A 13,032-nucleotide genomic window follows, 5' to 3' on the forward strand; every position below is an offset into this window, starting at 1 on the left:
ATTTCTCTCGTAATTCCTTAAGAAGATTATTTTCTGCATACGATATTTACGTTAGATTTAATTAGACGTCTGTTTAGATTAAATGTCTTTTTTAATTAGATCAGACGATTTTATTTTCACCACTCGATGATTCTTGATTGTGTTTCTAAAACAAATCGACAAGATTCCCGACGTGGTTTCACCGGCATCGTTCTCACCGAGAGAAGAAAGAAATCCATGATCCAGATATGTCTTTAGCACCTTTCTCTTTCTCGCTCTGAACGAAAGTGTTATTGAAAAATCACTTTCCCAACCATTATTACGTCACGTGACGGAATTCGCACTTGACCACGTCCAGCGTAATAACGTCGTGTCAGTTAGTACATATCGTACACGCATATACGATTGCGTGGTAGTCGATGTAACACGGTCGTCCGTAGAAAGCGTTTGTTCCTAAACGTTTCCGGCTCTCACGTCGCGTAATGGGGAACACTAACGAAGGAGGAATCGGTTTTCAGAATGCGGCCTGTCCAATCAAGAAGATCGAATCGTCGGCGGTCGACCTACGTCCCCGAACAAGTATCCCTGGGTGGCAAGGCTCGTTTACGAAGGACGATTTCATTGCGGGGCGAGTCTCGTTAACAATGATTACGTTCTTACCGCTGCCCACTGTGTGCGTAGGTAAGCTTCCTTCCTCAGCTGCTTCCTGTGTTAATAATGTATATTAGGAAAACAGAGATTTTCATCCTGTTCCAATGATGCATGCAGTGAACAGTAAAAGAGTGATGTAAATTCATGAAATATTGGATTTTCCGACAAGACATAACAAAAAATTAATTAAAATATCCATTATTAAGAAAATTAGAGAGACCTTATAAGACCTTTTAGAATCCTTTTTCTCTAAAAAATTTACAATTTTAAAACGTAATAAAAAATTGTAAAATAAATAAATCTTTTACGTTCTTTAAATCGTTCTTAACACTGAAATATAGTTGAAGTATTAATGTTGCTTTTCCAGATTGAAGCGTTCAAAAATCCGTGTAGTGCTTGGTGATTACGACCAACACGTGAATACCGATGGAAAGGCCGTAATGAGAGCAGTGAGCGCAGTGATTCGTCACAGAAACTTTGATATGAACTCATACAATCATGACGTTGCACTGTTGAGACTTCGCAAGTCCGTGAAATTTTCGAAAACGGTTAAGCCCGTATGCTTACCCCGAACCGGTAGTTACCAGAGATACACTTAATTACGAATATTGCAGGATATTCTGAGATAGAATAATTATTAATGTACATTCTATAAAATAAGTTATTCTAATTTAATTCTATTATAAAAATTAAATATAAAAATTGATCGTACTTTATTGGATCAATGCACTTTAAGTTCTTATACACGACAAACGTTTTTTTTTTGATAATAAGGATTGTAATAAAATATTTTTAGGCACTGATCCAGCCGGGAAAGAGGGGACCGTGGTGGGCTGGGGAAGAACGTCGGAAGGCGGTATGTTGGCTGGGAAAATCCACGAAGTACAAGTACCGATATTAAGTCTACTGCAGTGTCGTAAGATGAAATACCGAGCTAATCGAATCACGGAGAACATGATCTGTGCTGGCAGAGGCAGTCAGGATTCTTGCCAGGGTGACAGCGGTGGACCGCTCCTCGTGCAAGAAGGTGACAAACTCGAAATAGTTGGTAAGCATTCACTGTTCATCTAGCAATTTATTTATTGTCAATAGGGAGATAATTTGTCATATTTTTAATGGTTGCTTTTTATAATCGCAGGAATAGTTTCGTGGGGTGTTGGATGTGGAAGACAAGGCTACCCTGGAGTGTACACTAGAGTGACAAGGTACCTGAACTGGATCAACACCAATATGAAAGAAGGCTGTATATGCACAACTTAAGATGAAACTTTTATTTACTTTAAGACCTGTATAAAGAAATTTGTAAAATAGTCATTATTAAGCACTGATTTAGTAAAGAACTTTGTTAGCTTAGATTATTTATTAATTTATAATTGTTAAATATTTTCTATGTAATTATATAATTGTGTAGAATTAAATAAAATTATAAAATAACAATTTACTTAAAAACATGGTATTCATGAATCGGGATTCTGATTTACGATGATCAGAAAATGTCATAAATTATTACTTGGCATTAATAAACGTATACAATTTAGGAATAAATATACTTAGTATTTAGTAAGAAATAAGTAAAGTATGTTGCTTTATTATCTGTTCATATTGCGCTCAGGAACTTTTCTTTCAATACTACGTGTATAAAAGATTATTGTATAATTCGACTCGCGTCACACCTTCGTTGCGTGAATGCGGCCGAACGTTATTGGAATAGTTATCAGTAACGGTTTTCTGTCGAATGATTAAAACGAGCATAGGTACTTCTAAAAGTAGACTAGCATGCGTATCAATCCATTATACGTATATACAATATGCTTCGAACTATGTTAATTTCAATAATGCGTTTATCAGAAAATATTTATAACACAATTGTTTCATATCGGAATTAAAATTATTTTCAGGATATTGTATGAATCTCTTAATAAATATTTACGACTTTGATTGCACTATTATGAATCCTAGTAAAAAAATTTCAAATCACAGCCCAATATTCCATGGAAATCTTTTAATTATACCAAAACTGTGGAATCCGAAGAATTTGGAACCATCTATTCTATTCATGGAGAAATATTTCCAGCTAAATCGACTACGACTTTTCTGAAGGTATTGAAAGAATTTGATACGCTCGTTTATAGGGATGACAGTACACACGAGCTATTTTTATTACCCCGTTCAAAACATACCAATAAAAGTGAATACTTGCTGCGGTATCGTAAAATCCACGCCTCACGTGACAATCACGGACAAAACACCGACGAATCGTAATTTAGTTGGAAATTGATGAACCAGACCTATGCCGAAACCTGTTTATCTCGAGATTCATATTATTAGCAGAAATGCATGTACAGAGAAATTAGATATCCAAGATATTGAAGTGAGAGAATCTCGAAGTTCACATAGCAATTTGCTAACTTTAATACGATTATCAACATAATGGAAAACGTTCACGGGTCAACGACGCGCCCGGTTTATGCATAACGCGAGTTTTGCATATAATAAGATAGAAACGGGCTGTCGTAAAAGTCCTCTCCCTTGGAATTTGCATAATATATTCGAAGCGATGATTTTTTGGCACCCACAATAAGTGAATGCCTCAAACAAAAATGTTTCTTAATCCTCTGCTGCACAATCTGATTTCTCTTTCTTTTCCTATGTTCTTATATCATCTAATTTCTAATGTGCTAAAAATTAACGGGAATTATCGTTGTTAGAGAAATAAATTTTTTGTGACGAACACTAGATTGGATTTTAAGAGAACTAGAATCACGAATATTAAAATTCAATCAAAAAAATTATTCCACAATAGAAATGAATTTTCAACATAGTCTCTTTCCTTTTCCACTGTTTCTTCTATACCACCATAACACTTTTACACTAAATACTTCACGGAAATATGAGATCACATTAAAGTCGAACTATTGATCGTTTTTTTACACCATTACTTTTTCAAAAAATTATTGTTCTCTATTTTAGAAATACGAGAAGGATCGAGCTGTCGAAAAATCGTTCATAAATGATGACCCTGATGACGGTCAATAACAGATACCCGTAACTCGACCCTGAATGTGAACTTGAGAGCTGGTCAGGTACTGTCCAGTTGCCGACCAGTCTCGTCGGTGCCCTCCTTCTCTTCTGGAATAGTAATTACCTCTTCGACCCGAGCCGTCCTCTCAGTCGCCGTGGGACACTGGCGATAGCAACTCCCAGAACCCAGGGACATGTCCGTAACTCGTTCCTGACAGTGTCCGCGCGGCGGTATCATCCTTCCTCCGATAGAAATCATTTCTACGCGCAGAGAGACGTGACGCCGTGGTACATCGCAGGGATAATAGCCGCGGCCGGGATTCAATCAAAATGAAGTTCTCCTGGTGGCTTGGATTATTCGCCCTCTTCCTGGCAACGTACACTTGCCAAGTAAGATGATTCTATCATTACGAAGTTACACAATAAATAAGCTAACAAAATAAAATTAACAGAAATTGCGATGAACGCTAAAGTGTCATTAATTTTGTTCAGAATAGAAACAGAAAATCTTTAACACAAAGCAATTGTTATAAAGATTACGATTTAGTTATCGTATTTCAGGGATCTACTCTTGGCGAGAAAGTAAAAAACTTCTTCGGTATTTTTGGCAATAAACCTCCGGATAGCGCGGACGCGCCTGGGCCATGTTTTTGCAGTGAGTAAGAATTTATTTAATTAAACATTACTAAACATAAATTCTAGTCGCATCTAATATTTTACGATTCTTTTTTAATGTACTGTCACTTCCCATTGGTTAACATTAATTACTAATATTGACTCATATTATATATCATTACTGTTAACGTATTTGTGTCCGAATAATTAGGCTGCGGCGTGCGAAACGAAGAGAGTCGCATAGTCGGCGGTCAAACGACTCGCATGAATGAATTCCCGTGGATGGCCCGACTTTCGTATTTAAACAAGTTTTACTGCGGCGGGACATTAATCAACGATCGCTACGTTTTGACAGCAGCTCATTGTGTCAAAGGGTAAGATATCTCACGGCTTCATCCACCAATTATTAAATTATTAATTAAAATTCCTAGTGAATATAATTTATTATTAAAAGTAAAAAAAAGGGGAAAGGTTCTTATTATATATTATATAATATCTTACTCGGTGGTTGGGAGCACGAAAAACTGACGCGAAAATAGAACGATGCAAATTTATTCAAGCGGCACAGGATAGAATCGGCATAGTTGATAATCGGCCAAGCAAAACGCGCGTTTCGGAATCTCGAGTCTGCGGTATTCGATATTCCAGAGAAGCATGATCAACTTTCCTAGCCCCATTTTCAGGTTCATGTGGTTCATGATCAAGGTCACGTTCGGCGAACACGACAGGTGCGTCGAGAGAGGATTCGAGACCAGATACGTGGTCAGAGTGTTAACCGGCGATTTCAGCTTCCTCAATTTCGACAATGACATCGCGCTGTTGCGTCTCAACGAACGAGTACCACTCAGCGACACCATTAGACCCATATGTCTCCCGTCAGTAAGAGGTACTCACCGTCAATCAATTTTATATTACCTAACAGTTTATCTAAAATAATTCCCACGTCTATTCGGAATTTATTATCTATTATAATTATAGTTAATTAAAATCTGAAGTACAGAGTGAATTCGTTCGATTACTTAAATATCGTCACTTCTGACATTTTTTTATATTTAAAAAAATTACCATGATCTTCGGCTCATCATTTCCACTGTGTATCGTTACCTGGTTCAGTCAACGATCGTGTTATTTATTAGCTGATGAATTGCAGAGAATTATTAGTCAATATACGGGTACCGTTTCGGATCGTACTACTAAATGCAGAAACGGGGAATCGAATTGCGTCATTCGTGTCGAGTGATTAGGTGAAAAGTGCAAGTGGATCGGAAACTCTTTCAGACAGCTGCACGTTCGCATTCCATCGCAATCTGCGTGTCGCACTCTCTTTCGCCGTCTGCGTAACGCGTTTTAATATACGGGCCGCGTTTCTGTTTTCAGATAAACAATACATCGGGACGAAGGCAATCGCGTCCGGTTGGGGAACCTTGCACGAGGACGGGAAACCTTCTTGCCTGCTGCAGGAAGTCGAGGTGCCAGTTATGAGCCTTCAGGAGTGTCGCAACACCAGCTACAGCCCGCGTATGATATCCGATAACATGATGTGCGCTGGATACGTCGACGGCAAGAAGGACTCCTGTCAGGTACGCAAATTTTCGACATCAACTTTTTTTCCTCATTACATTTTCCTCATTAAATTTTCCTCGTTAAATTAATCCAGAAATAATCACATATTAATTTTAATTTAATTATCAATTGTTTTACCCTCTTATATGAAATTCTTGATTCTGGCTGAATTCAGGAAACGAAAGATTTTCACTTATCTTGTTGTTCTGTTTAGGGAGACAGCGGTGGGCCACTGATAACCGAACGGGAGGACAAGAAATACGAACTGATAGGAATAGTGTCGTGGGGAAACGGATGTGCTCGGCCAGGATATCCCGGTGTCTACACTAGAGTTACGCGATACATAGACTGGATAGTTTACCATTCGCGTGAGGGATGTTTCTGTGATCAGAATTAACAATCAATTGTCAACAATATAATAATTGTTACTGCCGACTTTCAATAAAGTTTTTATTTTAAAAAACTTGTATGTTCAAGTATAAGCAATATTTGTAATGAAGTTTTATTTTTCTAAGGATATGAGAAATTCAAAGACCTCATTAAGAACTATTGTCATATAATTAAAATACTCAATCTTTATTTGATAGCCAATAAATATTTCTCTTTTTTATAAATCACACATTTATTACTCCCGAACAATTTTCTTTAATCTACGAGCGATCAAACCTAATAAAAAATGAATGAAATTTCTTATTTTTTCTACTTAAAAATATGGTAATTGGTAAAAATAATTGTACTACTAGTATAATTTATGCAAAAATTATATATACTATAACGTGTGTGTGTGTATACGTACAGAATGCAATGCTTTCACGTGTCAAGTGTCAATGCAGCTTTCCAAGCATGGTAAGATATGTCGATACACGTTCGCATTCGATGTCAAGGCGAATCGGGTCATACGAACGATGGGGCCACTACACGTGTCAAACGCATCGCATATTCACGTGTCGGTCCTTCGTTTCGCGTCTAACGGTACCAGATCGCGACCGGTTTCCGACCGGACGAAAACGAAACGAGAAAAAATAAAATCGTCGGTCCCTGGGCTCGGCGCAGAAATCGGTTTAAGACGAAAAAGCCTTTGGACTCTCGAAGAGATGCGGGTAACGATAATACCGCTATACAAGAGAAACCGACTGATCGAACGGGGCCCAGTACCGTTTTGACAGTCGCGCGAAAAGCCATGAAGCCGCAAAACTTCCTGAAATGCCTCGTCTGCGGTCTCCTGTTCACCTTCGCGCCGAAATCGATTCGTTGCGACGAAGCCGGCTTCTCCGTAAGCGATTGCCTATTCCTGTCGCGTTACGATTTCTCATTTATTGAATTTATCGTTTGCCCTGTCAGAAATAATTCAAATATTTGATGAACAATTTTACGTGTTTTTATTAGGAAACGAGCGACGATTTGAGAGAAACGCGCGGCGTTCTAGACTTCCTATTCGGCAGATTCAAAACTTGTGGCAATTGTCGTGAGTGATCGCTTTGGTATCATGAAAATTAGATTATTATATTCTCTACGTCATTTCGTTGTTTCTTTTTATAGTTTGTGGACGACCAAATCGGGTCGGTGAAGCACGATTCCTCGGTGGAGAATATACAATACCGCACGAGTTCCCATGGCTTGCGAACATTCACGTGAGATCGCAGTTGCTTCTAAGCGGAGTCCTGATAAACGATCGTTACGTGCTATCGTCCGCGAGCCAACTTCTCGGGTACGTGAATAATAACTGAACATTAAAATAATATAATCAAAAATTTTTTATAAATACTTGTTCGATTATTTTAATTCTCAGCTCTATAGGTATATTGTATCATTTATTTTCATCGCAGTGCCACGGCACCAGAGATAAAGGTATCCCTTGGAGAATATGATCGATGCAATCTGGACGTATCCTCGACGACGGTTAGCGTCGAATCCTTAATCCTTTACCCAGAATATAATCCGGAGTCTCATGCTCATAACTTAGCGTTAATTAAATTGAGTCAGACAATTAAATTCAACAGAAGGATATCGCCCATTTGTATGCCAAATCCAGGTATTGCATTTTATTATACATATAATCTATAAAATATAGTCCGATGATAATATTATGTGTAGTTATTCCAAATGTAATTATTAAATATGAAGAATTATTAAATGGAGGTCATCTTTAGGTTCAACGTATCTCGGGCAAGTCGGAACGCTGGTTGGATGGACAGTGGGAAATACAGAGGACAGAAACAAGAATCAAACTTGTCGACCACGAAAATTGGGCCTTCCGATTTTGGGTTACAATGAATGCATAAGGTCGGGAATTAATCTTATGAATTTCCACAACGATTCCGGATGCGCTGGCATACTAGGCGGAAGTTCTATTGTGTGCGAGGTACATTAAATCATTCCTACTGTTACTTTTTATTAGTTACACTTTTTCTGTCCTTCTATTTTTGAAATTCTCCTCAATGCGAGATTATAACGATTAAAGATTTACTGAGGCTGTCCAAATAATAAATCAGAATTAATTTAAAACTAAAATTACTTCTTTTTTCGATTACATTTTAAATAAGGACGAAGGTATTGAATAGATAAATGTACTTTTTAGAATGACGACGGATCTTCCGTACAATATCGTTCGTACGTTGGTGTTTATGATCTAATCGGTATGTATATTCAAAATAATAGAATCTCCAAATTTTCATACATTATAAATATTATATGTTCATATAAGTTGTAGAGGAAACTGTGTATATCTTAGAATATTGAAATAATAATAAAAGCTTCATCGCAGGCATCATCTCAGATGTTAACAAATGTGATCGCAGTCCCGCAGTCTCGGTATTCACGAGAGTCGGACCGCATTTAAATTGGATACTACAACAGACCAAAGATGCGTGCTACTGTCCAAAATGACAAAACGCGTTCTAACGAATTTTATTATAAACACTATTCTTGGGAAGGGTAAATAAAATGAAAACAGCATTCGCGTTTTGTTGTACGAAATTTATTATACGCATTCAACGTCGAAACTTACAATATTATTGTAACATATCCGTGTACAAGTGGACGGTATTCGCGATCATTTGATAATTTTTAATCAATGTACATAGAATGAAGGATCATTTAAATGGTCTGGGCTCGATGTCACATACACGTATGGATGAACATACACATGTGTATTTTGTGCACGATTTACTTAAATCTACGTAATACAGACATGTACACATAAGTAACAATAATTGTATTGCTCCAACATTTTTCGAGTTAATCTCGTGAACGACGACCGATGAATGTACGAAAACATTCTGTTTTCGGATATGACGTCCAGTCGTCTATACCAAAAATAAAAGTTGTATTAATGCTGCAATATACAATATGTCGTTGAAGGAACTATCTGTAATGATCTGTCATATAATTTTACTGTTATTTATTATGCGATTCACCTTCTGTTGCGAAACAGGAAAAATTAATGAAAATAAATACATATGAAAAGAAATGTTCACCAAAAGTGGCTTTGTCCTCTCTTAAAAATTAATACGTAAATTTAAGTACTCCTCGAATAACATCTTGTTCGCCAGTATAGTAATATTACTTCAATAAGCTGTATTTGATATTTACATTGATCGTTTGCTATTCTGAAACAAACACTATCCGTGTCATCACGATTTAGTGAAAGAAATGAACTTAAAAATGAAGACATATGAACAACTGCAAATTATATTGAATATGCTAAATAGTGTTTTCTGTAGAATTAAATAAGCATTTTTATATACTTCAAAACATATTCGTTTTATACGATTCTTAATTAAAAGAGATTACGATATTGATTAACTTAGTAATAACTCACGAATTAGTTAAATTCCTATTTCTAACTCTCATTAATATGTATGTACTTTACTGTGATATGATAAGAAAACATTTCAAAAATCCAATATTTACTAGAAAATAAACTAAACATAAAATCGTAAGAAGCAAAGTATCGCTATCTCAATTAATGGTAATGTTAATAGTGGAATTTAGTTTGATCACGATTAATAAAACACTAACAAACGATTAGATTATTAAAAATAAACTCATATTACAATGGAAGTATAATTGAATATAAAATATGTTACACGAGTGCTATTTTACAATTGGTTCGAAATACCCGGTACATTACATGCATTAATATATAACATGGGTAACATTTGCATTACATTGCGACGTAACTGCTTCTTCTAAAGTACAATCTAATTTACGATAATTAGCAGTGCTTGGTCGTCGTCTACCTCGGTTGTTGCGTGACCTACGCCCTTCCAACACAATAGCCAATATCTATAACATCGAGATATTAAAGTTAAAAACGACTTCAATAAAATACAAATGGAACTTAAAAATTCGATTATAACTCTTTACCTTCTGTTTATTATGATAACCGACGTAGGCAGCCACAGAAAGTAGAGACACGATAGTGAAATAAGTAAAAAAATGTGACTCATCGTCCGTTCTTATAGAGTGATAACGAGACGTGAAGTCTCGTTGCTCAGACGGCTCGGGTACACCCTGTTCCGAATCAGCTTCTGTAACGGAAGCTTGATCGAGTCCCTCATTCGGATCTAATGACAAAACAATGATTTTAGATATACATATATAAAAGACATGTTGCAGTATTTTTTCGCTAAATGCTCATAGAAATTTTCGTTGATCGTGAGAATAAACTGGGAGCATTCAGCGAGGAAGTACTGCGTGTATATGATTTCTTTTATTATGTTCAAAATTAATTTGTACCATTACCACCATCAGCCCAATCATCTTGATTAGCAGAATTTTCACGATCTTCCGTATTCTCTGATATTGTACTCGTTTTAACATCTTCAGTTTCTTCAATTTTCGTTTTATCAACATTCCCATTGATATCATCTACTTTCTTAGGATCATCAGGTTTCTCTTTATTCACAGATACTTTTTCCGTATCATCAACATTAACTGTGTCAAGTTTTTGAACCTCTTGGACTTGTTTGTCTACTGGAGGAGTATCAGCGTTATTTGTAGTCTGCTTGATACTCACATTAGCAGATTTTTCTACAGTGGATTTATTACTAACTGGTGGTGTTTCCTGTGCTGTTTCTGTATTCTTAACATTGGCAGATTTATTTTTTTGCGCCTCATTTTTGTTTATTAGTTTCTGTTCAGTTACTTTCTTCTCGCCATCAGTAACCAACTTCTTACTCTCATCTAACGAACCATCGGTTTGTACTTTTTTTTGTTCAATTTTACTTGTTTCTATTATATTATCATCGATGCTTTTGCTCCAAGGTAATATCGCACAAAGTTGAATAAAGGTTTCAGTCACAGAGAAGCACGCCGAATAGCAGACATGGGAATTGTTTAAGTTGAAAAGCGACAGTGGTTTTAACTTTTTATACGTGAACGTGATGCCTCGAATATTTTCACAAAATTTCGTTTGATCTTCTTCGTTCTTCTTGGGAATAAAATTCTGAATATACGTATAAAATGTGGTCACGTCATTAAACACAGGGTTCCGTAACTGATTAGTTTGACAAGCTTTATATATTGTATCGTAAAATGTCATACATAAAAAAGTTTTCTTAGGAATATCTTCGACCGATTTATCGTCGGGATATGTTACATTGTGACAATCCCTCGTGACGTTATTATTATATAGAAAGTTCGGCACATTGCAAGAACTTAACTCCTTGTCATCTGTCATCATGTCTATGATATTTGGTGTTGATGCACTCGGAGCACTTGACACTTTCATGAAATAAAGAAAAAAAACGAAGATACCGAGGCCGTAGAACGAACGAATCACGTGTTCTCCCATTATTCGTTTATTTATTAAACCGATATTCTATACAACTTGGAATTTATCCGGTGCTTCAGTTATCAAATTTAATATATTACAAGCACCGTGTTAGTATCATAACCTATTCAGTATGTTTCACTTTGACGCATACCAAAGACCATGCCAAAAGCTTACACGCCATCTTTCTTCATCATTGATCGAACATAACCTAACTGGCTCCTTCTGAACCGCGTAAGTTTTGTCCCATTGTGTGTGCAAGAGTAACACAGCCGAGATAAACTGTTTGATGACTGTTTGTATACACGTTTGACAATTATTTCCCGCATACATGGCAATTCATGATGTTTAATCATTGAACTCTTATCTTAACGGGACCTGGAGTGTGAAATCTGAGACAGAGATCGGTCTGAGAGAGATGTGAGGAAAGGGGTAGTTTCTGTGTACTATTTTCATTGATGTCTCATGACCTACGGTATACATTTACTTACCATAGGCCCGGTCTCGCATTTCTATCGGACCGCTATCGCAGCTACTTCTTCCTACAGAAGTTCACGTTTACGCTTCACTGCAGTTATGTAGGGTTGTCAGAATAAAGGTTAATGTGTGCAATCACACCAGAGGTGTTAAACATTTTTTGTTATATAGTAGAAAAAAGCTAGGTTTCGAAAATAACGTGGTACGTTATATTTTCATATCAGTAATCTTCACTGAAGATAGAAATTTACGTGCAAATCATTATTCTAACATTATTTAACATCGACATTAATTAACTTTAGTAAGGTTAAGTTTGATACATAGAATCAAATTAAATGTGTCGAAAAGATGTTTAAGCACAGTAATCAAACCTAACGCTTCAACTACGTTTTAAATCGATTCTGTATACCTTTGTCACATCATATTGTATTTCCTTCATCATTTCTACATATTATTTTGTTTTAATTAACCATAGATCAACAATTAGCTGAGTATACGCGTAATTTAAACCTCTAATAAACTGGGAGAAGTTACCGAAATAAATTATACGATTAATACGATTCCGCGAGTTGTTATCCTTCTTTACAGAAATGCAAGGAACGACAGAAATGAAAGTCGAGAATAGATCGAAAGTAAAAAGAAAAAGAACAGGAGATTGTGGCACAAGTTCGTCTCCTGGCTATTCTATGTTGATGGGACCGAGAATAATCAACACCAAGCATTTTCCACGAATTTTTGGGGTCGAGGATGGGAAAATTAGGAAGAAACAACTTCGTTGTAGAGAATGCTACAAAACAGGAAAAATAAAATATGTTAGTAGTTATTGTCCAGGGTGTACGGACACGCCAGGACTCTGTATTAACGACTGTTTTATAAGTTATCACAGGAATAACGGATTTACAATTATTTAGACGATATCGAAATCCGATCTAGATAATTTACGTTTCCTT

The 13,032-nt window shown here is 36.3% G+C and overlaps 3 protein-coding genes and 1 long non-coding RNA gene across 5 annotated transcripts in view; 3 read left to right on the forward strand and 1 right to left on the reverse strand.

The window, feature by feature from the left end:
* Positions 1 to 1,890, forward strand: part of LOC108626025 (trypsin-1-like) — a 3,625-nt gene extending 1,735 nt beyond the window's left edge. Inside the window, exons 2-5 of the mRNA XM_026814440.1 lie at positions 498 to 660; positions 998 to 1,206; positions 1,427 to 1,678; positions 1,769 to 1,890. Of these exons, the coding sequence (XP_026670241.1) occupies positions 498 to 660; positions 998 to 1,206; positions 1,427 to 1,678; positions 1,769 to 1,890 (746 nt within the window). The remainder of the gene's footprint in view (positions 1 to 497; positions 661 to 997; positions 1,207 to 1,426; positions 1,679 to 1,768) is intronic.
* A 1,864-nt stretch (positions 1,891 to 3,754) lies between these two features.
* Positions 3,755 to 8,800, forward strand: LOC108626026 (transmembrane protease serine 9-like). The gene is made up of 13 exons (XM_026814441.1): positions 3,755 to 4,041; positions 4,213 to 4,306; positions 4,478 to 4,640; positions 4,938 to 5,152; positions 5,644 to 5,846; positions 6,044 to 6,223; positions 6,896 to 7,102; positions 7,216 to 7,294; positions 7,369 to 7,537; positions 7,656 to 7,861; positions 7,980 to 8,191; positions 8,408 to 8,465; positions 8,594 to 8,800. Exons 1-13 carry the CDS (start codon positions 3,982 to 3,984, stop codon positions 8,713 to 8,715), a joined length of 1,968 nt encoding a protein of 655 aa, XP_026670242.1. The 5' UTR covers positions 3,755 to 3,981; the 3' UTR covers positions 8,716 to 8,800.
* A 1,055-nt stretch (positions 8,801 to 9,855) lies between these two features.
* Positions 9,856 to 11,827, reverse strand: LOC108626239 (trans-Golgi network integral membrane protein TGN38). 2 transcript variants are annotated; one of them, XM_018026818.2, is made up of 3 exons: positions 10,576 to 11,827; positions 10,198 to 10,397; positions 9,856 to 10,116 (listed from the first exon to the last, which is right to left on the reverse strand). In XM_018026818.2, exons 1-3 carry the CDS (start codon positions 11,624 to 11,626, stop codon positions 9,967 to 9,969), a joined length of 1,401 nt encoding a protein of 466 aa, XP_017882307.1. In that variant the 5' UTR covers positions 11,627 to 11,827; the 3' UTR covers positions 9,856 to 9,966. The 2 variants fall into 2 exon arrangements, with proteins under 2 accessions (XP_017882307.1, XP_017882306.1); XM_018026817.2 differs by having other exon boundaries at positions 10,570 to 11,827.
* Positions 11,828 to 12,181: 354 nt separating this feature from the next.
* Positions 12,182 to 12,721, forward strand: LOC113464489 (uncharacterized). Its single transcript, XR_003389346.1, has 2 exons — positions 12,182 to 12,284; positions 12,671 to 12,721. It is a non-coding gene; the product is annotated as an uncharacterized LOC113464489 (long non-coding RNA).
* Positions 12,722 to 13,032: the final 311 nt, after the last annotated feature.

This window comes from Ceratina calcarata, unplaced genomic scaffold (genome assembly GCF_001652005.2).
Source record: "Ceratina calcarata isolate Rehan_Ccalc_2016 unplaced genomic scaffold, ASM165200v1 scaffold39.2, whole genome shotgun sequence".
Classification (NCBI taxonomy): Eukaryota; Metazoa; Arthropoda; class Insecta; order Hymenoptera; family Apidae; genus Ceratina; species Ceratina calcarata.